Genomic DNA, 25488 nt, shown 5'->3' on the forward strand with positions numbered 1-25488 from the left:
TCGTCAGACTAGGTGGGCCATGTTTCTTGCCCGATTTGTATTTAAGCACTCGTATATACCAGGGTCATAGAACGTGAAGGCAGACGCCCTGTCCCGGCAATATGACACAGAGGAGAGGTCCATTGAGCCCACTCCCATACTTCCAGAGTCTTGTCTAGTGGCACCGGTGGTGTGGGAGGTCGATGCAGAGATCGAGCGGGCGTTACGTACAGACCCTACTCCTCCTGAGTGTCCAGAGGGGCGGAAGTACGTGCCGCTCGAGGTCCGTGATCGACTGATATATTGGGCTCACATGTCACCCTCCTCTGGTCATCCGGGTATTGGTCGAACGGTGCACTGCCTTAGCGGGAAGTACTGGTGGCCCACCTTGGCTAAGGACGTGAGGGTTTACATTTCTTCCTGTTCGGTGTGCGCTCAGTGTAAGGCACCTAGACACCTGCCCAGAGGGAAGTTACAACCTCTACCCGTTCCACAACGGTCGTGGTCTCACCTATCGGTGGATTTTGTCACGGACCTTCCCCCCTCCCAGGGGAATACCACGATCTTGGTCGTTGTGGATCGGTTTTCTAAGGCCTGCCGTCTCATTCCAATGCCAGGTCTCCCTACAGCCCTACAAACGGCCGACGCCTTGTTTACCCACGTCTTCCGGCACTACGGGGTGCCTGAGGATATAGTGTCTGATCGGGGTCCCCAGTTCACCTATAGAGTATGGAGGGCGTTTATGGAACATTTGGGGGTCTCGATTAGCCTTACCTCGGGTTTTCACCCTAAGAGTAATGGGCAGGTGGAGAGAGTAAACCAGGATGTGGGTAGGTTTCTGAGGTCCTATTGCCAGGACAGGCAGGAGGAGTGGTCGGGGTATATCCCCTGGGCAGAGATAGCCCAAAATTCACTTCTCCACTCCTCCACTAATCTTACTCCTTTTCAGTGTGTGTTGGGGTATCAGCCGGTCCTGGCACCCTGGCATCAGAGCCAGATCGAGGCTCCTGCGGTGGATGAGTGGTTTCGGCGCTCGGAGGAGACATGGAACGCTGCGCATGTCCATCTGCAGCGGGCTTTCAGTAGGCATAAGGCCAGCGCCGATCGCCACCGCAGTGAGGGTCCAGTTTATGCACCTGGAGATCGGGTCTGCCTCTCGACTCGAAACCTGCCCCTTCGCCTGCCCTGCCGGAAGCTGGGTCGGCGGTTTGTGGGGCCATTTAAAGTCCTGAGGAGATTGAACGAGGTATGTTATAGGTTACAACTGCCCATAAATTACCGCATTAACCCCTCGTTCCATGTGTCTCTCCTCAGGCCGGTGGTAGCTGGTCCACTCCAGGAGAATGAGATACGAGAGGCTCCTCCGCCCCCACTAGACATCGAAGGGGCTCCGGCGTACTCAGTCCGTTCCATCGTGGATTCGAGACGTCGGATGGGGGGTCTGCAGTATCTCGTGGAGTGGGAGGGGTACGGTCCGGAGGAACGGTGCTGGGTCTCTAGGAGGGACATCCTAGATCCCTCCCTGTTGACGGAGTTCCACCGGAGTCGTCCGACTCGCCCTGCTCCGCGTCCTCCTGGCCGTCCCCGAGGCCGGGGTCGGCGCACGGCTGGGGCCGCATGTCAAGGGGGGGTGGTACTGTCACGGATTCTGCCGAGGCTGCTCCTCCTCCTTGCTCGGGCAGGCTTCGGCGTTCGTCGTCCCCGGAGTACTAGCTACTGCCGATCGATGTTTCGGTGTTTGTCTTGTTCTGTCTTGAGTGGTTACACCTGTTGTCTATTATGTTTGATTGTAGTCCCTATATTTACCCATGTCTCTCGTTTGGTATTGTGTGTTATTGTTTTGTGTCTAGGCTGTATCGGCATTGCTGTTTTTGTCGTATACTTATATTTGTTTTCCTCCCTGTTAGGAGGTTTTGTTTTGCATGTTCTTTACTATTAGTAAAGTACGTCTGCTAGTATCTCTGTGTCCTGCGCTTGACTTCACTCACCGCATACACGTCGCCCCTGACACCTAAACCTCACTCAGTTGATTACTAAACCCATACGTCCAAATCTGAGGGATTATACTAAATCATCAATAATTGATCTTATGTTTACAAATACTTCAGAGACATTTGTGGCTAGTTGTCACGGCCTGGCTCTGGGGACTCTTTAATGTTGAGCCAGGGTGTGTTGTGTCTATGTTGTATTTTCTATGTTTCGTTCTAGTTCGTGTTTTCTATGTTGGCCAGGGTGGTTCCCAATCAGAGGCAGCTGATTCTCGTTGTCTCTGATTGGGAACCATACTTAGGCAGCCGGTTGGCACTAGTTTATTGTGGGATCTTGATCTGTATAGGTTTGTGTTGGTGAACCTTTTAGACTTCACGTATCGTTTTGTTGTTGGTGTTAAAGTACTCATTAAAAGATGTACGCCTATCACGCTGCGCCTTGGTCCGGTTCTTACGACGATCGTGACAGAAGATCCCACCAAAGAAGGACGAAGCAGCGTGTTCAGGAGCAGACACCGGGAAAGGAACTGGAGAAGTTGGTGATGTCCCAGGTGGGCGAATGGTGGTCTTGGGAGGACATGTTCGCGGGCAAAGGGCCATGGGCAAAAGTTTAAGCCCTGGCGAGAGGAGGAGTCGGCGCCAACCGTGCCGTCGTCGGACAGGCGAGAGGCAACCCCAATAATTTTTTTTGGGGGGGGCACACGGCATGGACGACGGGGCTGCTGGAGGCAGCTACAGGGCGAGTTTGTGGACTAGGAGAGGAGGCCACCAGGTTACGGGGGCCATTGGTCATGAGGGGGAAGGAGAGTGTTGAGGCATGGCGAGAAGTACTGGGGTGTGTTACCAGTCCGGTCCGGCCCGTTCCTGATCCCCGCACAAGGCCAGTGGTGTGTGTTCCCAGTACGGTCCGGCCTGTTCCTATCCCTCTCACCAAGCCTGTGGTGCGCGTCGCCAGCCCGGTCCGGCCTGTTCCTGCTCCCCGCACCAAGCCTGTGGTGTGCGTCGCCAGCCCGGTCCGGCCTGTTCCTGCTCCCCGCACCAAGCCTGTGGTGCGCGTCGCCAGCCCGGTCCGGCCTGTTCCTGCTCCCCGCACCAAGCCAGTGGTGCATGTCGTCAGCCCGGTCCGGCCCGTTCCTGCTCCCCGCACCAAGCCAGTGGTGCGGCGTCGTCAGCCCGGTCCGGCCCGTTCCTGCTCCCCGCACCAAGCCAGCCAGGTGTGCGCGTCGTCAGCCCGGTCCGGCCCGTTCCTGCTCCCCGCACCAAGCCAGTGGTGCGCGTCGTCAGTCCGGCACGGCCCGTGCCTGTTCCACCGGTGCCTGGTCGGGCACCGGTCAGCTGCTCCACACCGGAGCCTGAGCAATCCGCTCCACCGGTGTCCAGTCCAGCTCCGGCCAGCGGGACCAGACCAGGGGCGCTACGGGGGATGGCGAGAGAGTGGTGGTCGCGCCCAGAGCCGGATCCGCCTCCGAGGCGGAATGCCCACTTGGCCCCTACCCTCTTGAGTTTGGTTGGCGCGGTCGCAGTCCGCGCCTTTGGGGGGTACTGTCACGCCCTGGCTCTGGGGACTCTAATGTTGAGCCAGGGTGTGTTGTGTCTATGTTGTATTTTCTATGTTTCGTTCTAGTTCGTGTTTTCTATGTTGGCCAGGGTGGTTCCCAATCAGAGGCAGCTGATTCTCGTTGTCTCTGATTGGGAACCATACTTAGGCAGCCGGTTGGCACTAGTTTATTGTGGGATCTTGATCTGTATAGGTTTGTGTTGGTGAACCTTTTAGACTTCACGTATCGTTTTGTTGTTTTGTTGTTGGTGTTAAAGTACTCATTAAAAGATGTACGCCTATCACGCTGCGCCTTGGTCCGGTTCTTACGACGATCGTGACACTAGTGGTGTTTTCTCCCTGGATATTAGTGATCACTGTCCTATTGTTTGTATTAGTGTTAGGATTTTTTTTTTTTACTGAACAAGCTTTTTCACATGATCTCTACCATTGTGATCTTAATGGTATCTTAGCTATACCGGATTCTGAATTGGCTATAAATCACTTTATTACTGTTTTTAACATCACTGCAGATAAGCATGCCCTGTTTAAAAAATTTAGAGTTCAAAATAGATTGAACCCTTGGTTAACCCCTGAATTATCTGAGTTCATACACAATAGAGATGTTGCCTGGGCCATGGCTAGAAGTATTGACTCAGGCCGGGACTGGCAATCCTTCTGAAAATTGAGAAATCAAAGTCTGATTATTATATTAACACTCTAGCTGCCTGTACTGGAAATCCATATACATTTTGTAAAACTGTGAAATCATTAAAGGGTTGTACTTCCTCCACTCTTCCTTTACAAATTAATGTAGAGTCTGGCCCTATTACTGATCAAATTTATATAATTAATGAATTTAATCAACATTTTATTTCTGCAGGCTCTCTCTTTGATATAATTCAAAAACCTACTCACTGTGACAATATACTGGATGTTGATGGGGGGGATTTTACTGAAAAATATTGAACATGTCGGACAGGGTTTTTTCTTTCAGCAATTCACAGACAATGTAGTCCTTGATGTGTTGTTGGCATTAGATATTAAGAAATCTACAGGGACCGACCATTTGGATCCAGGTCTGCTCAAGTGTGCTTAATTTAACATTGTTATCAGGAAATATTCATAAAGTGTGGAAATCAGCTTATTTGCTGCCACTACATAAGGGAGGTGATTGTTGTGATCTTGATAACTGTCGTCCCATATCAAGGCTTTCTTGCTAAGATTCTTGAATCCTTGGTGAATGTGCAACTTCTTTATTTTTTATCTGTGAACTGTATTTTGAATGTACATCAATCAGGGTTTAGACCAGGGCACAGTACTATTAATACAACCACATCAGTTGTAAATGGTATTGTCAATGCTTTGGATGCTAAGATGAATTGTGCTGCCCTATTTATAGATTTGTCAAAAGCTTTTGATACAGTTGATCATTCTATCTTATTGAGTAGTAAGTTGTCTGTGTTAGGCCTTGGCACTGATGCCTGTTTGTGGTTTCAGAATTATCTTAGTGACAGAACCCAAGCTATTATGATAGACGGGGTTAAATCCACATTTCTTGAAGTACTTAAAGGGGTACCCCAGGGTTCGATTTTGGGGCCATTGTTGTTCACGTTGTATATAAATGACATTGGAAATACTGTTAACACCTGTAACATTCATCTCTACGCAGATTACCCAGTTATTTATTCCTGTGCCTCTTCAGTGCAGCAGGCCATTTGTGACCTTCAGCATGATTTTGACTCAATCCAAAAATCACTTACTGATCTTAAATTGGTGTTAAATGCAAATCAAACCAGGTTTATGCTGTTCTCTAGGTCTCGTGATGTTGACCCTGAGGATTTGCGTATTTGCACTCCAAATGGAGCCCAAATTGAGCAGGTTTCTCACTATAAGTACTTGGGTATCTGGATTGATGACAAGTTGTCTTTTGAAACACACATTGAAAACTTGACAAAGAAGCTGAGATCTATGATTGTTTTTTTATATAGAAATAAATCCTGCCTCAGTTTTGAAAATATAAGGAAGATTGTTCAAACAACGCTTCTTCCTGTAATAGACTATGGCAACATTCTGTTTTGAAACCATTGGACTCAGTATTCCATTCAGCAATACATTTTTTATTTATTTATTTACAAAGCAGTCTTGCAGAAACTTCGTCTGTACATTTATGTCATTGATTAATTTTAGATGTACAAATGACCAAACCCGTTCTCACGGATGGATAACTCTGGAGATCCCTTTGGTCTCCACAGAATTGGGAAAATCAGCTTTGAGTTTTTTTGCCCCTTATGTGTGGAACAATATGCAGAGTTCCTTGCAATTAGATATTCCGGTGCCTTTCAGGCATTTTAAATTATTGATTGGAGACTTTTATGTTACAGAATGCGATTGCTTTTCTTAAATATATTTAATGTTTTGTATTATGTGTTTTATTATAGTGTGTTTTGTGGGGCCCTTTGTGTTTTATTTATGTATTGAGGTTTTCTTTGTAAACGTATACAGGGCTCTCTTGTAAAATAGTTTTCTCAATGTGACTCCCTGTTTAAATAAATGTTAATAAAATACATATTACAATGGTGCATGATACTGACATATCAACACTAGAATATCATTCAGACTCTAATATTATCATTAGCTGATCATCAAATAGTATTCAACATCAATAAGAATATGTTATACAGGGACAACATAATCCTATGGGATCGCATGCCAGCCTTTCTACAGGATCCAGCTTCTCTCTGCACAATGAGAGAAAATTAGCATTAGACAGTGGATATGGTGAGAGGGCTGGATCTGAAAGCTTATTCGATTTATAAAAAAGGAAATTCAGCTATTGATCGGGTCCTGGATGCGGATGACGTTGCCACGCGGGTTTCGGTAACCAACGTGACATCTGTTGGGTGACGCTGTTCCGTCCGATGGGCCCCGGCCTTAGCTCCTTCCATTAAAGTGGATTAAATATGGTAAAGCACACAGGCAAATATGCGCGTGACCTGAGGCAACATCGACATATCCCCAGACAACACTCACTCCTTCACCCCATCGTGGCACTGCCCACTGCCTGATTCCCTCACTACCTTTAAATATCACACACACGCACGCATAGACAGACGCATACAAAAGCCAAGATGCGTGCCTGTGTGTACTTCATAGGTAAAATACGTACGTTTCCCAGATAGAAGTTAGTAACTGTCCCATGCTGCCAATGGTAAGAGGTTTAGATGTTTAGCTGAGAGAGGGAGCCTCCAAGGGCTCAATACACATAGACGGCTGGAGTATATCTCTCTTTCCATACATCTCGCTGTCCCTACCTATCCATCTCTCTCTCTGTACCACTTTCTTTCACTACCTATCCATCCATCTCTCTCTCTGTGTCTTCTCTCTCTACGGAGTAGCCTGGGTGCTCTTTCCCTCGCCTCTCTCTCTCTCAACTGCATGCTAAAGAACAACACCACGCTCACCAAAACACTGGCTTTGATCTGAGGATTTCATATAGCCTGTCGGAATGTCATCTATGGGCAAACATTCTTCCTCTCTTTCTTTCTCGCTCTCTTTCTCTGTTTTCTTTCTCATTTCATTGCTCACGGCAACGGGGAGCATGGAGAGGGAGCTAAGCAGAGAGACAAGACAATTGGCAGCGCACTTCGGAGTGTGTGTTTGTCTGTCTGTGTGTGTGTGTCTAATCCTGTGTGTGTGTGTGTGTGTTTGTGTGTCTAGAATATATATATATATATATATATATATATATATATATATATATATATATATATATATATATATATATATATATATATATATATATATATATATATATACGTTCTATTTAGTGTCTGCCTCTGTCTGTAGGTCCAGGAGGCTGAGAGACAGAGATGGACTGCTGTGGTCCCTGCTGTGACCTGGCAGTCTGTTCCTACTTATGACAGCCCTGTATGTCTCTGGCTGTGGCAGGAGAAAGCTGCCCAAGGTGACCAGAGCTTAGCCCTGCACTCCATCTTTCTCTCTCTCTCTCCATCTCTCTTTTTATCTGGTTCACCTCCCTGCCCCCCAGACATATCTCCCCAGGAGTTACACAGCTGCGGAGAGATAAAGAGAGAGAGCGGGGGGAGAGAGAGAGAGGGCAGAGAGAGAGAGACGGAGAGAGAGGGGGCATAGAGAGGGAGAAGAGAGAGGGAGAGAGAGTTAGCAGAGACAGAGAGAGCGTAAAGAAGAGAAAGAGAACAAGAGTGGGAGAGTGAGGGAAAGAAGGGGGTAGATAGCTGGAGACTTACAGAGAAAGGGATGGCTGGAGGAGGAGTAGTAGAAAGATGAGGAGGAGGAGATACAGTGCCTTCAGAAAGTATTCATACCCCTTGACTTATTACACATTTCGTTTTGTTACAGCCTGAATTCAAAATGGATGAAATATTATTTTTTTCACCCATCTACACACAATACCCCATAATGACAAAGTGAAAAAAAGTTTTTTAGACATTTTTGCTAAATTATTGAAAATGAAATACAGAAATATCTCATTTATCACACCCCTGAGTCAATACATGTTCGAATCACCTTTGGCAGTGATTAAAGCTGTGAGTCTTTCTGGGTAAATCTCTAAGAGCTTTGTACACCTGGATTGTACAATATTTGCCCATTATTCTTTTCAAAATTCTTCAAGCTCTGTCAAATTGGTTGTCGATCATAGCTAGACAACCATTTTCAAGTCTTAACATATTTTCACGCAGATTTCAGTCAAAACTGTAACTCGGTCACTCAGGAATATTCACTGTCTTCTTGGTAAGCAACTTCAGTGTAGAGTGCCCTTGTGTTTTAGGTTATTGTCCTGCTGAAAGGTGAATTCCTCTCCCAGTGTCTGGTGGAAAGCAGACTGAGACAGGTTTTCCTCTTGGATTTTGCCTGTGCTTAGCTCCTTTCCGTTTCTTTTTTGTCCTGAAAATCTCCCCAGTCCTTACCGATTACAAGCTTACCCATAACATGATGCAGCCACCACTATGCTTGAAAATATGGAGAGTGGTAATCAGTAATGTGTTGTATGGGATTTGCCCCAAACATAACACTTTGTACTCAGGACAAAAAGTTTAACAAGATGGCGCCGTACTGGACGGCCGCCGTTTTGCAAGCTCTGACCCAACGTTGCTATTTTGTGATTATTTTGTAGTTTATTTTTACTTCATTTTCACGAAATGTATTATTTCTTACAACCGACAAGAACTTTTGAACATCAGATCAGCAGTTACTTACCCCAATTCTGGATTCAACTTCGACTCATCTGCCCTGGGATCTCTCTCTAATTCCGACCCAATTTTCAGGCTACCCAAGAGGAAACGCTGGCATTACAGAGGCAAGAGCTCAGTTGGTAGAACATGGTGCTTGCAATGCCAGGGTTGTGGATTCGATTCCCACGGGGGGCCAGTATGAAAAATGTATGCACTCACTAACTGTAAGTCGCTCTGGATAAGAGCGTCTGCTAAATGACTAAAATGTTTTAAAAAATGTAAATGTAAGAGGGAGGGGATCCTGGCGAGATTAAGGCGAAGGGAAAACCGGCCACCTCTTCCCTCCATTCTACTGGTCAATGTACAGTCACTCGATAATAAGATGGATGACCTCCGATCGCGGATTTGCTACCAAAACTGCAATATTGCTTTTCTGAAACATGGCTCTCGGACAAGATACCCCCAATAGCTATCCAACTCGATGGATTCTCCAATCACCGGGCGGACAGGACAGTGGAATCGGGGAAATCGAAGGGGGGAGGGGTATGCGTCTACATCAACTCCAACTGGTGTGCTAACTCCAGCGCGGTGGAAGTGTCGACCCACTGTTCAACCGTCTTGGAAAACCTGATGGTCAAATGCCGACCCTTCTACCTCCCGAGGGAGATTTCAGCTGTTATCGTGACTGTTGTATACATTCCACGTCAGGATAAGAAAAATAACAAGCTGGCACTTAACAAACTTTACAAGTCTAAAAACAAGGAAGAAAACCTCCATCCAGAGGCTGCTTTTCTGGATGCCAGCGATTTTAATTCCGCCTCACTAAGACACTTGATGCCCAACTTCCATCAACACGTCTCCAACGCCACTAGGGTCGATAAAGTCCTAGACCACTGTTATTATACCCACAAGCAAGCATACAAGCCCTGCCTCGTCCGCCATTCGGCAAATCAGATCCTGACTCCGAACTCTTGCTTCCTGTTTACAAGCAAAACAGGAAGTACCCATGACTCGCTCCGTTGAGAAACCGTAATCAGTATCAGAGATTATGCTACAGGACTGATCTGCTAGCGCTGATTGAAATATGTTTAGAGACTCCGCCGATATCATTGATGAGCTAATTACCTCCATCACCGGCTTCATTAGAAAATGTGTCAGCAACGTTTTCCCCAGGGTGAGGGTTCGCTGCTTCCCCAATCAAAAGCCCTGGATTAACACGGAGGTTGGAGCTAAGATAAAGGACAGGGCTACCGCGCACAGGGCTATTGCAGACAACCCTGAGGCTATGACTGGGGACAGGAAGAAGTACAAGAAGTTCCGCTATGACCTCCGCAGAGTCATCAAACGAACAAAATAAAAATACGATCAAATCATACTACAACAATCTGACAACAACAACATCGTGCCGGGTGTGAGGACCGTCACTGACCCAGAGGATTGGGTGATCTTGCTCTCCGAGGCCGATGTGAAAAAGGTATTTAATCAGGTCAACACCCGCAAGGCCGCGGGGCCCGACAATATTCCAGGGAGCGTTCACATCACTGACAATCTGAAATGGTCCACCCACACAGACAGCGTGGTGAAGAAGGCACAACAGAAATTTGGCTTGGCTCCTAAGACCCTCACAAACATTTTCAAATACACCATTGAGCGCATCCTATCGGGCTCTATCAACGCCTTGTATGGCAACTGCACCGCCCGCACGGCTCTCGAGAGGGTGGTGCAGTCTGCCCAACGCATCACCGGGGGCACCCTGACTGCCCTCAAGGACATCTACAGCACCAGACGTCACAGGAAGGCCAAAAAGATAATCAACCACCCGAGCCTTGGCCTGTTCATACCACTATCATCCAGAAGGTGAGGTCAGTACAACTGCATCAAAGCTGGAACTGTGAGACTGAAAAACAGCTTCTATCTCAAGGCCATCAGACTGTTAAATAGCCATCACTAGCCGGCCTCCACCCAGTACCCTGACCTGAACTTAGTCACTGTCACTAGCTGGCTACCACCCGGTTACTCAACCCTGCACCTTAGAGGCTGCTGCCCTATGTACAGTGCATTTGGAAAGTATTCAGACTCTTTCCCTTTTTCCACATTTTGTTACGTACAGCCTTATTCTAAAATTGATGAAATTATAAATTTTTCCCTAGTCAATCTACACACCCCATAATGACAAAGCAAAAACAGGTTTTTAGAAATTTTTGCAAACGTACTAAATATAAAAAACAGAAATACCTTACTTATATAATTGAGACCATTTGCTATGAGACTCGAAATTGAGCTCAGGTGCATCCTGTTTCCATTGATCATCCTTCAGATGTTTTTACAACTTGACTGGAGTGGTAAATTCAATAGATTGGACATGATTTGGAAAGGCACACACCTGTCTATATAAGGTCGAAGGAATTGTCCATAGAGCTCCGAGACAGGATTGTGTCGAGGCACAGATCTGGGGAAGTGTACCAAAACATTTCTGCAGCATTGAAGGTCCCCAAGAACACAGTGACCTCCATCATTCTTAAACGGAAGAAGTTTGGAACCACCAAACTCTTCCTAGAGCTGGCCGCCCAGCCAAACTGAGTAACCGGGGGGAAAAGGGCCTTAGTCAGGGAGGTGACCAAGAACCCGATGGTCATGTGAAGGAAAATGTTATGTTTGTGCTTTTCTAATAACCAACTAGACTGGTTTCATGCAAGTGACTGAACTGATCATGCCTGGAAGGAATCCGCACTATCAGTATAAGAAATTTGGCAGTATGCCCAGAACATTGTTTTGAGAACTGAAAGGGGTGTCTCAGTTTCAAGGTCTCAGCTTGGAGCAAATAAGCCTTGTGAGGTATAGGTTGGTCACATGCATGAACCAAAAGTTAATTATGAATTAATTAGGAATTATGAATATTGTAAATCATGCAAATATAACTTGTCTGTGTATGCAGTATATAAGAGAACTAACGGGACTGCCCCGACGGCGCTCCCAACCGACGTGTACTATCGTGCATAACGTTTTTTGGAACCTCTCCAGCTGGCTGATAATTAAAAAATATTCAATTAATATTGACTTCATGTGTCCCTGGTGGTAATTTCCATGACAAACACTCTGACAGAGCTCCAGAGTTCCTCTGTGGAGATGGGAGAACTTTCCAGAAGGACAACCATCTCTGCAGCACTCCACCAATCAGGCCTTTATGGTAGAGTGGCCAGACGGAAGCCATTCCTCAGTAAAAGTCACATAACAGCCTGCTTTGAGTTTGCAAAAAGGCACCTAAAGGACTCTCAGACCATGAGAAACAAGATTCTCTGGTCTGATGAAACCACAATTGAACTCTTTGGCCTGAAAGCCAAGCATCACGTCTGGAGGAAACCCGGCACCCTCCCTATGGTGAAGCATGGGGGTGGCAGCAGCATCATGCTGTGGGGATGTTTTTCAGCGGCAGGGACTGGGAGACTAGTCAGGGTCAAGGGAAAGATGAACGGAGCAAAACACAGAGAAATCCTTGATGAAAACCTGCTCCAGAGCGCTCAGGACCTCAGACTGGGGCGAAGGTTCACCTTACAAAGGACAATGACCCTAAGCACATAGCCAAGACAACATTTACATTTACATTTCAGTCATTTTAGCAGACACTCCAGAGCGACGTACAGTTAGTGAGTGCATACATTATTTTTATTTTTATTTTTCATACTGGAATCGAACCCAAAACCCTGGCGTTGCAAACGCCATGCTCTACCAACTGAGCTACATCCCTGCCGGCCATTCCCTCCCATACCCTGGACGACGCTGGGCCAATTGTGCTCCGGAGTCGCTTTGGGACAAGTCTCTGAATGTCCTTGAGTGGCCCAGCCAGAGCCCGGACTTGAACCTGATCGAACATCTCTGTAGAGACCTGAACATAGCTGTGCAGCGACACTCCCAATCCAACCTGACAGAGCTTGAGAGGATCTGCAGAGACGAATGGGAGAAACTCCCCAAATGCAGGTGTGGCAAGCATGTAGCGTCATGGCCAAGAAGACTCAAGGGTGTAATCGCTGCCAAAGGTGCTTCAACAAAGTACTGAGTAAAGGATCTGAATACTTATGTAAATGTAATATTTCTGTTTTTTTTTATTTTTTATAAATGTGCAAAAATGTCTAAAAACCTGATTTTGCTTTGTCATTATGCTGCATTGTGTGTAGATTGATGAGGGGGAAAAAACAATTTAATACATTTTAGAATAAGGCTGTAACATAACAAAATGTGGAAAAAGTCAATGGATCTGAGTACCAGTTAAAAGTTTGGACACACCAACTCATTCAAGGGTTTTTCTTTATTTTTACTATTTTCTACAATGTAAAATAATAGTGAAGACATCAAAACGATCAAAAAACACATATGGAATCATTTAGTAACCAAAAAAGTGTTAAACAAATCAAAATATATTATATATTTGAGATTTTTCAAAGTAGCCACCCTTTGCCTTGATGACAGCTTTGAACACTCTTGACATTCTCTCAACCAGCTTCATGAGGAATGCTTTTCCAACAGTCTTGAAGGAGTTCCCACATATGCTGAGCACTTGTTGGCAGCTTTTCCTCACTCTGCGGTCCAACTCATCTCAAACAATCTCAATTGGGTTGAGGTCGGGTGATTGTGGAGGCCAGGTCATCTGATGCAGCACTCCATCACTCTCCTTCTTGGTAAAATAGCCCTTACACAGACCGGAGGTGTGTTTTGGGTCATTGTCCTGTTGAAAAACAAATGATAGTCCCACTAAGCGCAAACCAGATGGGATGGCGTATCGCTGCAGAATGCTGTGGTAGCCATGCTGGTTAAGTGTGCCTTTAATTCTAAATAAATCACTGACATTGTTACCAGCAAAGCACCCCCACACCATCACACCACCTCCTCCATGCTTCACGGTGGGAACCACACATGCGGAGATCATCTGTTCACCTACTCTGCGTCTCACAAAGACACGGCGGTTGGAACCAAAAATCTCAAATTTGGACTCATCAGACCAAAGGACAGATTTCCACCGGTCTAATGTCCATTGCTCGTGTTTCTTGGCCCAAGCGAGTCTCTTCTTCTTATTGGTGTCCTTTAGTAGTGGTTTCTTTGCAGAAATTCAACCATGAAGGCCTGATTCACGCAGTCTCCTCTGAACAGTTGATGTTGAGATGTGTCTGTTCCTTGAACTCTGTGAAGCATTTATTTGGGCTGCAATCTGAGGTGCAGTTAACTCTACTGAAAGTATCCTCTGCAGCAGAGGTAACTCTGGGTCTCCCTTTCCTGTGGTGGTGCTCATGAGAGCCAGTTTCATCATAGCGACTGTACTTGAAGAAACTTTGAAGGTTCTTGAAATGTTCCAGATTGACTGACCTTCATGTCTTAAAGTAATGATGGACTGTCATTTCTCTTTGCTTATTGAGCTGTTCTTGACATAATATGGACTTGGTATTTTACCAAATAGGGCTATCTTCTGTATACCACCACTACCTTGTCCCAACACAACTGATTGGCTCAAACGCATTATTAAGGAAAGAAATTCCACAAATTAACTTTTAACAAGGGACACCTGTTCATTGAAATGCATTCCAGGTGACTAACCCATGAAGCTGGTTGAGAGAATGCCAAATATATTTTGATTTGTTGAACACTTTTTTGGATACTACATGATTCCATATGTGTTATTTCATAGTTTTGATGTCTTCACTATTATTCTACAACGTAGGAAATAGTAAAAATAAAGAAAAACCCTTGAATGAGTAGGTGTTCTAAAACTTTTGACCGGTCATACATACATACATACATACATACATACATACATACATACATACATACATACATACATACATACATACATACATACATACATACATACATACATACATACATACATACATACATACAGTGGGGAGAACAAGTATTTGATACACTGCCGATTTTGCAGGTTTTCCTACTTACAAACATGTAGAGGTCTGTAATTTTTATCATAGGTACACTTCAACTGTGAGAGACGGAATCTAAAAAAAAATCCAGAAAATCACATTGTATGATTTTTAAGTAATTACTTTGCATTTTATTGCATGACATAAGTATTTGATCACCTACCAACCAGTAAGAATTCCGGCTCTCCCAGACCTGTTAGTTTTTCTTTAAGAAGCCCTCCTGTTCTCCACTCATTACCTGTATTAACTGCACCTGTTTGAACTCGTTACCTGTATAAAAGACACCTGTCCACACACTCAATCAAACAGACTCCAACCTGTCCACAAATCAAATCAAATCAAATCAAATCAAATCAAATCAAATCAAATCAAATTTTATTGGTCACATGCGCCGAATACAACAGGTGCAGACATTACAGTGAAATGCTTACTTACAGCCCTTAACCAACAGTGCATTTATTTTAAACAAAAAAAGTAAGAATAAAACAAGAACAACAAAAAGTGTTGAGAAAAAAAGAGCAGAAGTAAAATAAAGTGACAGTAGGGAGGCTATATATACAGTAAAATAAAGTGACAGTAGGGAGGCTATATATACAGGGGGGTACCGTTGCAGAGTCAATGTGCGGGGGCACCGGCTAGTTGAGGTAGTTGAGGTAATATGTACATGTGGGTAGAGTTAAAGTGACTATGCATAAATACTTAACAGAGTAGCAGCAGCGTAAAAAGGATGGGGTGGGGGGGGCAGTGCAAATAGTCCGGGTAGCCATGATTAGCTGTTCAGGAGTCTTATGGCTTGGGGGTAGAAGCTGTTGAGAAGTCTTTTGGACCTAGACTTGGCACTCCGGTACCGCTTGCCGTGCGGTAGCAGAGAGAACAGTCTATGACTAGGGTGGCTGGAGTCTTTGGCAATTTTGAGGGCCTTCCTCTGACACCGCCTGGTATAGAGGTCCTGGATGGCAGGGAGCTTTGCCCCAGTGATGTACTGGGCCGTACGCACTACCCTCTGTAGTGCCTTGCGGTCAGAGGCCAAGCAGTTGCCATACCAGGCGGTGATGCAACCAGTCAGGATGCTCTCGATGGTGCAGCTGTAGAATTTTTTGAGGATCTGAGGACCCATGCCAAATCTTTTTAGTCTCCTGAGGGGGAATAGGCTTTGTCGTGCCCTCTTCACGACTGTCTTGGTGTGTTTGGACCATGATAGTTCGTTGGTGATGTGGACACCAAGGAACTTGAAGCTCTCAACCTGTTCCACTACAGCCCCGTCGATGAGAATGGGGGCGTGCTCAGTCCTCTTTTTTTCCTGTAGTCCACAATCATCTCCTTTGTCTTGGTCACGTTGAGGGAGAGGTTGTTGTCCTGGCACCACACGGCCAGATCTCTGACCTCCTCCCATAGGCTGTCTCATCGTTGTCGGTGATCAGGCCTACCACTGTTGTGTCGTCGGCAAACTTAATGATGGTGTTGGAGTCGTGCCTGGCCATGCAGTCATGGGTGAACAGAGAGTACAGGAGGGGACTGAGCACGCACCCCTGAGGGGGCCCCCGTGTTGAGGATCAGTGTGGCAGATGTGTTGTTACCTACCCTTACCACCTGGGGGCGGCCCGTCAGGAAGTCCAGGATCCAGTTGCAGAGGGAGGTGTTTAGTCCCAGGATCCTTAGCTTAGTGATGAGCTTAGAGGGCACTATGGTGTTGAATGCTGAGCTGTAGTCAATGAATAGCATTCTCACGTAGGTGTTCCTCTTGTCCAGGTGGGAAAGGGCAGTGTGGAGTGCGATAGAGATTGCATCATCTGTGGATCTGTTGGGGCGGTATGCAAATTGGAGTGGGTCTAGGGTTTCTGGGATTATGCTGTTGATGTGAGCCATGACCAGTCTTTCAAAGCACTTCATGGCTACAGACGTCAGTGCTACGGGTCGGTAGTCATTTAGGCAGGTTATCTTAGAGTTCTTGGGCACGGGGACTATGGTGGTCTGCTTGAAACATGTTGGTATTACAGACTCAGTCAGGGACATGTTGAAAATGTCAGTGAAGACACTTGCCAGTTGGTCAGCACATGCTCGGAGTACACGTCCTGGTAATCCGTCTGGCCCTGCGGCCTTGTGAATGTTGACCTGCTTAAAAGTCTTACTCACATCGGCTACGGAGAGCGTGATCACATAGTCGTCCGGAACAGCTGGTGCTCTCATGCATGCTTCAGTGTTGCTTGCCTCGAGCGAGCATAGAAGTGGTTTAGCTCGTCTGGTAGGCTTGTGTCACTGGGCAGCTCGCGGCTGTGCTTCCCTTTGTAGTCTGTAATAGTTTTCAAGCCCTGCCACATCCGACGAGCGTCAGAGCCAGTGTAGTATGATTCAATCTTAGACCTGTATTGACTCTTTGCCTGTTTGATGGTTCGTCGGAGGTCATAGCGGGATTTCTTATAAGCGTCCGGGTTAGAGTCCCGCTCCTTGAAAGCGGCAGCTCTACCCTTTAGCTCAGTGCGGATGTTTCCTGTAATCCATGGCTTCTGGTTGGGGTATGTGGCCAAGACCAGAGAGCTGTGTAAGGACATCAGGGATAAAATTGTAGACCTGCACAAGGCTGGGATGGGCTACAGGACAATAGGCAAGCATCTTGGTGAGAAGGCAACAACTGTTGGCGCAATTATTAGAAAATTGAAGAAGTTCAAGATGACGGTCAATCACCCTCGGTCTGGGGCTCCATGCAAGATCTCACCTCGTGGGGCATCAATGATCATGAGGAAGGTGAAGGACCAGCCCAGAACAACACGGCAGGACCTGGCCAATGACCTGAAGAGAGCTGGGACCACAGTCTCAAAGAAAACCATTAGTAACACACTACGCCGTCATGGATTCAAATCCTGCAGCGCACGCAAGGTCCCCCTGCTCAAGCCAGTGCATGTCCAGGCCCGTCTGAAGTTTGCCAATGACCATCTGGATGATCCAGAGGAGGAATGGGAGAAGGTCATGTGGTCTGATGAGACAAAAATAGAGCATTTTGGTCTAAACTCCACTCGCCGTGTTTGGAGGAAGAAGAAGGATGAGTACAACCCCAAGAACACCATCCCAACCGTGAAGCATGGAGGTGGAAACATCATTCTTTGGGGATGCTTTTCTGCAAAGTGGACAGGACGATTGCACCATATTGAGGGGAGGATGGATGGGGCCATGTATCGCGAGATCTTGGCCAACAACCTCCTTCCCTCAGTAAGAGCATTGAAGATGGGTCGTGGCTGGGTCTTCCAGCATGACAACGACCCGAAACACACAGCCAGGGCAACAAAGGAGTGGCTCCGTAAGAAGCATCTCAAGGTCCTGGAGTGGCCTAGCCAGTCTCCAGACCTGAACCCAATAGAACATCTTTGGTGGGAGCTGAAAGTCTGTATTGCCCAGCGACAGCCCCTAAACCTGAAGGATCTGGAGAAGGTCTGTATGGAGGAGTGGGCCAAAATCCCTGCTGCAGTGTGTGCAAACCTGGTCAAGACCTACAGGAAACGTATGATCTCTGTAATTGCAAACAAAGGTTTCTGTACCAAATATTAAGTTCTGCTTTTCTGATGTATCAAATACTTATGTCATGCAATAAAATGCAAATGAATTACTTAAAAATCATACAATGTGATTTTCTGGATTTTTGTTTTAGATTCCGTCTCTCACAGTTGAAGTGTACCTATGATACAAATTACAGACCTCTACATGCTTTGTAAGTAGGAAAACCTGCAAAATCGGCAGTGTATCAAATACTTGTTCTCCCCACTGTATATGGACAAGCAATTACAGAGCGACATGGACTAAGATACAGTAGAATATTATAGAATAGCATGCAGTATATTCATATGAGATGAGTAGTGCAAGATATGTAAACAGTGACTAGTGTTCCATTTCTTAAAGTGGCCAGTGATTTCAATAGGCAGCAGCAGCCTCTAATGTGCTAGTGATGGCTATTTAACAGTCTGATGGCCTTGAGCTATAACTGTTTTTCATTCTAGCGGGGTGAACAGGCAGTGGCTCGGGTGGCTGATGTCCTTGATGATTTTTTTGTCCTTCCTGTGACATCGGGTGCTGTATGTGTCTTGGAGGGCGGGTAGTTTGCCCCCGGTAATGCGTTCAGCAGACCGCACCACCCTCTGGAGAGCCTTGCGGTTGTGGGCGGTGCAGTTGCCGTACCAGGCGGTGATACAGCCCGACAGGATGCTCTCAATTGTGCATCTGTAAAAGTTTGTGAGGGTTTTAGGTGCTAAGCCAAATTTCTTCAGCCTCCTGAGGTTGAAGAGGCTCTGTTGCGCCTTCTTCACCACACTGTCTGCGTGGGTGGACAATTTCAGTTTGTCTGTGATGTGTACGCCAAGGAACTTGAAGCTTTCCATCTTCTCCACTGCGGTCCCGTCGATGTGGATAGGGGGGTGCACCCTCTGCTGTTTCCTGAAGTCCACGATCATCTCCTTTGTTTTGTTGATGTTGAGTGAGAGGTTATTTTCCTGGCACCACACTCCCAGAGCCCTCACCTCCTCCCTGTAGGCGGTCTCGTCATTGTTGGTATCAAGCCTACTACTGTTGTGTCATCTGCAAACTTGATGATTAAGTTGGAGGCGTGCTTGGCCATGCAGTCATGGGTGAACAGGGAGTACAGGAGGGGGCTGAGCACGCACCCTTGTGGGGCCCCAGTGTTGAGGATCAGTGAAGTGGAGATGTTGTTTCCTACCTTCACCACCTGGGGGCGGCCCGTCAGGATGTCCAGGACCCAGTTGTACAGGGCGGGGTTCAGACCCAGGGCCTCGAGCTTAATGATGAGCTTGGAGGGTACTATGGTGTTGAATGCTGAGCTATAGTCAATGAACAGCATTCTTACCTAGGTATTCCTCTTGTCCAGATGGGATAGGGCAGTGTGCAGTGTGATGGCATTTGCATCGTCTGTGGATCTATTGGGGCGGTAAGCAAATTGAAGTGGGTCTAGGGTGACAGGTAAGGTAGAGGTGATTTGATCCTTGACTAGTCTCTCAAAGCACTTCATGATGACAGAGGTGAATGCTACAGGGCGATAGTCATTTAGTTCAGTTACCTTTGCTTTCTTGGGTACTGGAAGAATGGTAGCATGTGGGAACAGCAACAATCTCAAAGCTTTCACTGAGTTACAGTTCATATAAGGAAATCAGTCAATTAAAATAAATTCATTAGGCCCTAATCTATGGATTTCACATGACTGGACAGGGGCGCAGCCTTGGGTGGGCCTGAGAGGGCATAGGCCCACCCACTTGGGAGCCAGGCCCACCCAATCAGAATGAGTTTTTCCCCAAAATAGGGCTTTATTACAGACATAATTACTCATCAGTTTCATCAGCTGTCTGGGTGGCTGGTCTCAGACGATCCCACAGGTGAAGAAGCCAGATGTGGAGGTCCTGGACTGGCGTGGTTACATGTGGTCTGCGGTTGTGAGGCCGGTTGGACATACTAACCAAATTCTCTAAAAAAATGTTGGAGGCGGCTTACGGTAGAGAAATGAACATTACAATTTCTGTAAACAGCTTCGGTGGACATTCCTGTGGTCAGCATGCCAATTGCACGCTCCCTCAAAACTTGAGGAATCTGTGGCATGATGTTGTGTGACAAAACTGCACATTTTAGAGTGGCCTTTTATTGTCCCCAGTACGAGGTGTACCTGTGTAATGATCATGCTGTTCAATCAGCTTCTTGATATGCCAAACCTGTCAGGTGAATGGATTATCTTGGCAAAGGAGAAATGCTCACTAACAGGGATGTAAACAAATTTGTGCACAACATTTCAGAGCTTTTTGTGCTTATGGATCTTTTTTCTGGGATCTTTTATTTGGGCTCATGAAACATGGGACCAACACTTTACATGTTGCGTTTATATTTTTGTTCAGTATATATCAGGTGGTATGGTAGGAAGGCCCGGAAAATCGTTAAAGACTCCAACCACCCAAGCCATAGACTATTCTCTCTGCTTCTGCACAGCAAGCGGTGCATCAAGTCTGGCACCAACAGGTTCTTGAACAGCTTCTATCCCCAAGCAATAAGATGGAAAAATAGCTAACAAAATAGCTACATGGACTATCTGAGTTAACCTTGTATCCTATCCTTATTGACCTTTTTATTTTCATTTTTGTCGCTATGCACACTCACAGGGCCCTACACACTCACTCCATCATCTGCTCACTCACGCATAACATACACATACATTTATACTGACTCTACACATACGCACACCCACTCACATACAAGCTGCTGCTACTCTGTTTATCTTATATCCTGATGCCTAGTCACCTTACCTCTATACATGTGTACCTCCATCACTAAAGTATCCCTTCACATTGTAAATATGGTATTGGAACTGACCCTGTAGTATACTTACTTACTTATTGTGTTCTTCATATTTCTTCTTATTTCTCTTTAGTTTTTTCTAGTATTACATTGTTATTGATTATTGCATTGTTGGGTTTTGAGTTTGCAAGAAAGGCAATTCACTGTACTTGTGCATGTGACATTAAAACTTGAAACTTGAAAGCCTTGTTGTAAACAGGATGCATGTTTTTGAATATGTTTTATTCTGTAAAGGTGTCCTTTTTTCACTCTGTCAATTACGTTAGTATTGTGGAGTAACTGCAATGTTGTTGATCCATCCTCAGTTTTCTCTTATTTTACATTTTAGTCATTTAGCAGACGCTCTTATCCAGAGCGACTTACAGTTAGTGAATACATATTTTCTTTTATACTGGTCCCCCATGGGAATCGAACCCACAACCCTGGCATTGCAAACGCCATGCTCTATCAACTGAGCTACATCCCTGCCGGCCATTCCCTCCCCTACCCTGGACGACACTGGGCCAATTGTGCGCCGCCCATGAGTCTCCCGGTCGCGTCCGGCTGCAACAGAGCCTGGATTCGAACCAGGATCTCTAGTGGCACAGTTAGCACTGCGATACAGTGCCTTAGACCACTGCGCCACTCAGGAGTTATCACAGCCATTAAACTCTATAACTGTTTTAAAGTCATCATTGGCCTCATGGTGAAATCCCTGAGCGGTTTCCTTCCTCTCCGGCAACTGAGTAAGGAAGGACACCTGTATTAATAACATCACCATGCTCAGAAGATATTCAATGTCTTATTTTTTTCGTTTTTACCCATCTACCAAAAGGTGCCTTTCTTTGCGAGGCATTGGAAAACCTCCCTGGTCTTTGTGGTTGAATCTGTGTTTGAAATTCACTGCTCGACTGAGGGATCTTACAGATAATTGTATGTGTGGGGTACAGAGATGAGGTAGTCATTCAAAAATAGTATCATAACTCAGTGTCACTGAGAGAGGCAAGAGAGTGGCACGAAGGAAAATGACCTATTCATCGTAGTGACGAATCTCAGCAGCAGCAGCAACTTATAATAGCAACATTTTTACATTTACATTTTTAGTCATTTAGCAGACGCTCTTATCCAGAGCGACTTACAGTAGCAATTAGGGTTAAGTGCCTTGCTCAAGGGCACATCGACAGATTTTTCACCTAGTCGGCTCTGGGATTAGAACCAGCGACCTTTCGGGTACTGGCAACACACTGCCCTTGTCCCTACACAGATAAACGAACATAAACAAATCAAATCACATGAACAAAACATAACATATGAACATGAAACCCTTTGTAAAAGAAAGGTGGTCAAATGGCGTCTATTCATTATCACACAGCTTACCTTGTGACCTCGTCGTCTCCCAGCATGCTCTTGTGGATGGGTGAGTAGCGTCCAGGCGTGGCGGGGGTACGGGGCTGGCTAAGGTAGTTGGACGGGCTGATATGGTTGTCCTTGTCAGGGGAATATGCTAAAGAAAAAACACACACACAACCTGTATACAATGGGTCTCAGCCTCAGTGTGTAGATAGCAAGTTAGCATTAGAAGCTAATGCTATGATAAACTGTAATAAAATGCTGCTTAGTGTGGGAGGAGCTAGGCTACGCTAGGCTAATAGCTCACTTTCTACTTGAGCCTTCCCTGGTGTAGACAGACAGAGGCAGATCAGGAAACTATACAACACATGGCTGGCAGGGGGAGGTAATCTCCTTAAATGAAGTCGACCTTCAATAATGGCACAAGCACCAGAACAGAACTATTAATAACGTTGTCCAGGTAGAATATGGGAGTGTTCCGCCTTGCACTGGACAGGGCTGGCCCATAGGCAACAATGCAGAACTGAAGTGAGCTGATAAAAAATAAGGGATCATATTTTATAATATTATAATAACATAAAATATTATTTCATAGGTATATTAACTAAAAGCAATGCTTGTAGTTTCTTGAAGTGAGAAAAGAGACCAATATCTATGATAAAGATGTTTATAGGTGACAGGTTTGAAAGAGCCTATGTGAACGTGACCTGAACAGTGATTAAACCAATGTTTTCCACCAATGTCACATTTCCCATTATGATTGGTCAAAGTCAAACTACAACCTAATCAGTCCAGTATTGTGGTGGGGAGACAGGAGGGAGTGTTTTAAGTGAATAATAACAAAGCTCTGCCCTGCCATCCTTGTTGGTTGATGTTCCTATGTAGGCTACTGTCAAACCACAACTGGTCATTGATTGATTTCAGTTCAATAGCCCTGCTTAGTGTGTAGTGCAGACAGGGGGACATCCATAGTATTATATTCAGCTACAGTTAAATAGACAGCCATTCACCCTGCTTTTGATGGGAACCTCTCCTCTTTCATAAGCCTGGCTCACATTAGGCCTACTACTGTAAGCCCTATTTTAATTAAAATTTTTTATTTCAACTTTATTTAACCAGGTAAGCCAGTTGAGAACAAGTTCTCATTTACAACTGTGACCTGGCCAAGATAAAGCAAAGCAGTGCGATAAAAACAACAACACAGAGTTACATATGGGGTAAAACAAAACATAAAGTCAAAAATACAACAGAAAATATATATACAGTGTGTGCAAATGTAGCAAGTTATGGAGGTAAGGCAATAAATATGCTATAGTGCAAAATAATTACAATTAGTATTAACACTGGAATGATAGATTTGCAAGAGATGATGTGCAAATAGAGATACTGGGGTGCAAATTAGCAAAATAAATAACAATATGGGGATGAGGTAGTTGGGTGGGCTAATTTCAGATGGGCTGTGTACAGGTGCAGTGATCGGTAAGGTGCTCTGACAACTGATGCTTAAAGTTAGTGAGGGAGATAAGAGTCTCCAGCTTCAGAGATTTTTGCAATTTGTTCCAGTCATTGGCAGCAGAGAACTGGAAGGAATGGCGGCCAAAGGAGGTGTTGGCTTTGGGGATGACCAGTGAGATATACCTGCTGGAGCGCATACTACGGGTGGGTGTTGCTATGGTGACCAATGAGCTAAGATAAGGCGGGGATTTGCCTAGCAGTGATTTATAGATGGCCTGGAGCCAGTGGGTTTGGCGACGAATATGTAGAGTGACATAGCCAAAGTCAAGGATCGGTAGGATAGTACATTTTACGAGGGCATGTTTGGCAGCCTGAGTGAAGGAGGCTTTGTTGCGAAATAGGAGGCAGATTCTAGATTTAACTTTGGATTGGAGATTCTTAATGTGAGTCTGGAAGGAGAGTTTACAGTCTAACCAGACACCTAGGTATTTGTAGTTGTCCACATACTCTAGGTCAGACCAGTCGAGAGTAGTGATTCTAGTCGGGTGGGCGGGTGCCAGCAGCGTTCGATTGAAGAGCATGCATTTAGTTTTACTAGTGTTTAAGAGCAGTTGGAGGCTACTAAAGGAGTGTTGTATGGCATTGAAGCTCGTTTGGAGGTTTGTTAACACAGTGTCCAATGAAGGGCCAGATGTATACAAAATGGTGTCGTCTGCGTAGAGGTGGATCTGAGAGTCACCAGCAGCAACAGCGACATCATTGATATACACGGAGAAAAGAGTCGGCCCAAGAATTGAACCCTGTGGCACCCCCATAGAGACTGACATAGGTCCAGACAACAGGCCCTCCGATTTGACACATTGAACTCTATCTGAGAAGTAGTTGGTGAACCAGGCGAGGCAGTCATTTGAGAAACCAAGGCTATTTAGTCTGCCAATAAGAATGCGGTGGTTGACAGAGTTGAAAGCCTTGGCCAGGTCGATGAAGACGGCTGCACAGTACTGTCTATTATCGATCGCGGTTATAATATAGTTTAGGACCGTGGTCCTCTGTAGCTCAGCTGGTAGAGCACGGCGCTTGTAACGCCAAGGTAGTGGGTTCGATCCCCGGGACCACCCATACACAAAAAAATGTATGCACGCATGACTGTAAGTCGCTTTGGATAAAAGCGTCTGCTAAATGGCATATTATTATTATTATTGAGCGTGGCTGAGGTGCACCCATGACCAGCTCGGAAACCGGATTGCATAGCGGAGAAGGTACGGTGGGATTCAAAATGGTCGGTGATTTGTTTGTTAACTTGGCTTTCAAAAATGTTCGAAAAGCAGGGCAGGATGGATATAGGTCTGTAACAGTTTGGATCTAGAGTGTCACCCCCTTTGAAGAGGGGGATGATCGCGGCAGCTTTCCAATCTCTGGGGATGTCAACGTTACGAAAGAGAGGTTGAACAGGCTAGAAATAGGGGTTGCGACAATTTCAGCGGCTAGTTTTAGAAAGAAAGGGTCCAGATTGTCTAGCCCAGATGATTTGTAGGGGTCAAGATTTTGCAGCTCTTTCAGAACATCAGCTGTCTGAATTTGTGTGAAGGAGAAGTGGGGGGGGCATGGGCAAGTTGCAGCGGAGGGTGCAGAGCTGGTGGCCGGGGTAGTGGTAGCCAGGTGGAAAGCATGGCCAGCCGTAGCAAAATGCTTGTTGAAATTCTCGATTGTTGTAGATTTATCGG

The 25488-nt window shown here is 45.8% G+C and overlaps 1 protein-coding gene across 15 annotated transcripts in view; it reads right to left on the reverse strand.

The window, feature by feature from the left end:
* The window catches only part of LOC121540404 (disks large homolog 1-like), a 309734-nt gene that overhangs the window by 71941 nt on the left and 212305 nt on the right, over positions 1-25488 (reverse strand). For all 15 annotated transcript variants that reach the window (XR_006657467.1, XR_006657468.1, XM_045207754.1 and 12 more), the window contains one exon: positions 22337-22463. Coding sequence is in view for 13 of the 15 variants with exons in the window: in XM_045207754.1 (XP_045063689.1) it covers positions 22337-22463 (127 nt within the window). In the remaining 2 variants the exon portion in view is untranslated. The remainder of the gene's footprint in view (positions 1-22336; positions 22464-25488) is intronic.

The sequence above is a fragment of the Coregonus clupeaformis genome, chromosome 26 (assembly GCF_020615455.1).
Source record: "Coregonus clupeaformis isolate EN_2021a chromosome 26, ASM2061545v1, whole genome shotgun sequence".
NCBI classification, from domain to species: Eukaryota; Metazoa; Chordata; class Actinopteri; order Salmoniformes; family Salmonidae; genus Coregonus; species Coregonus clupeaformis.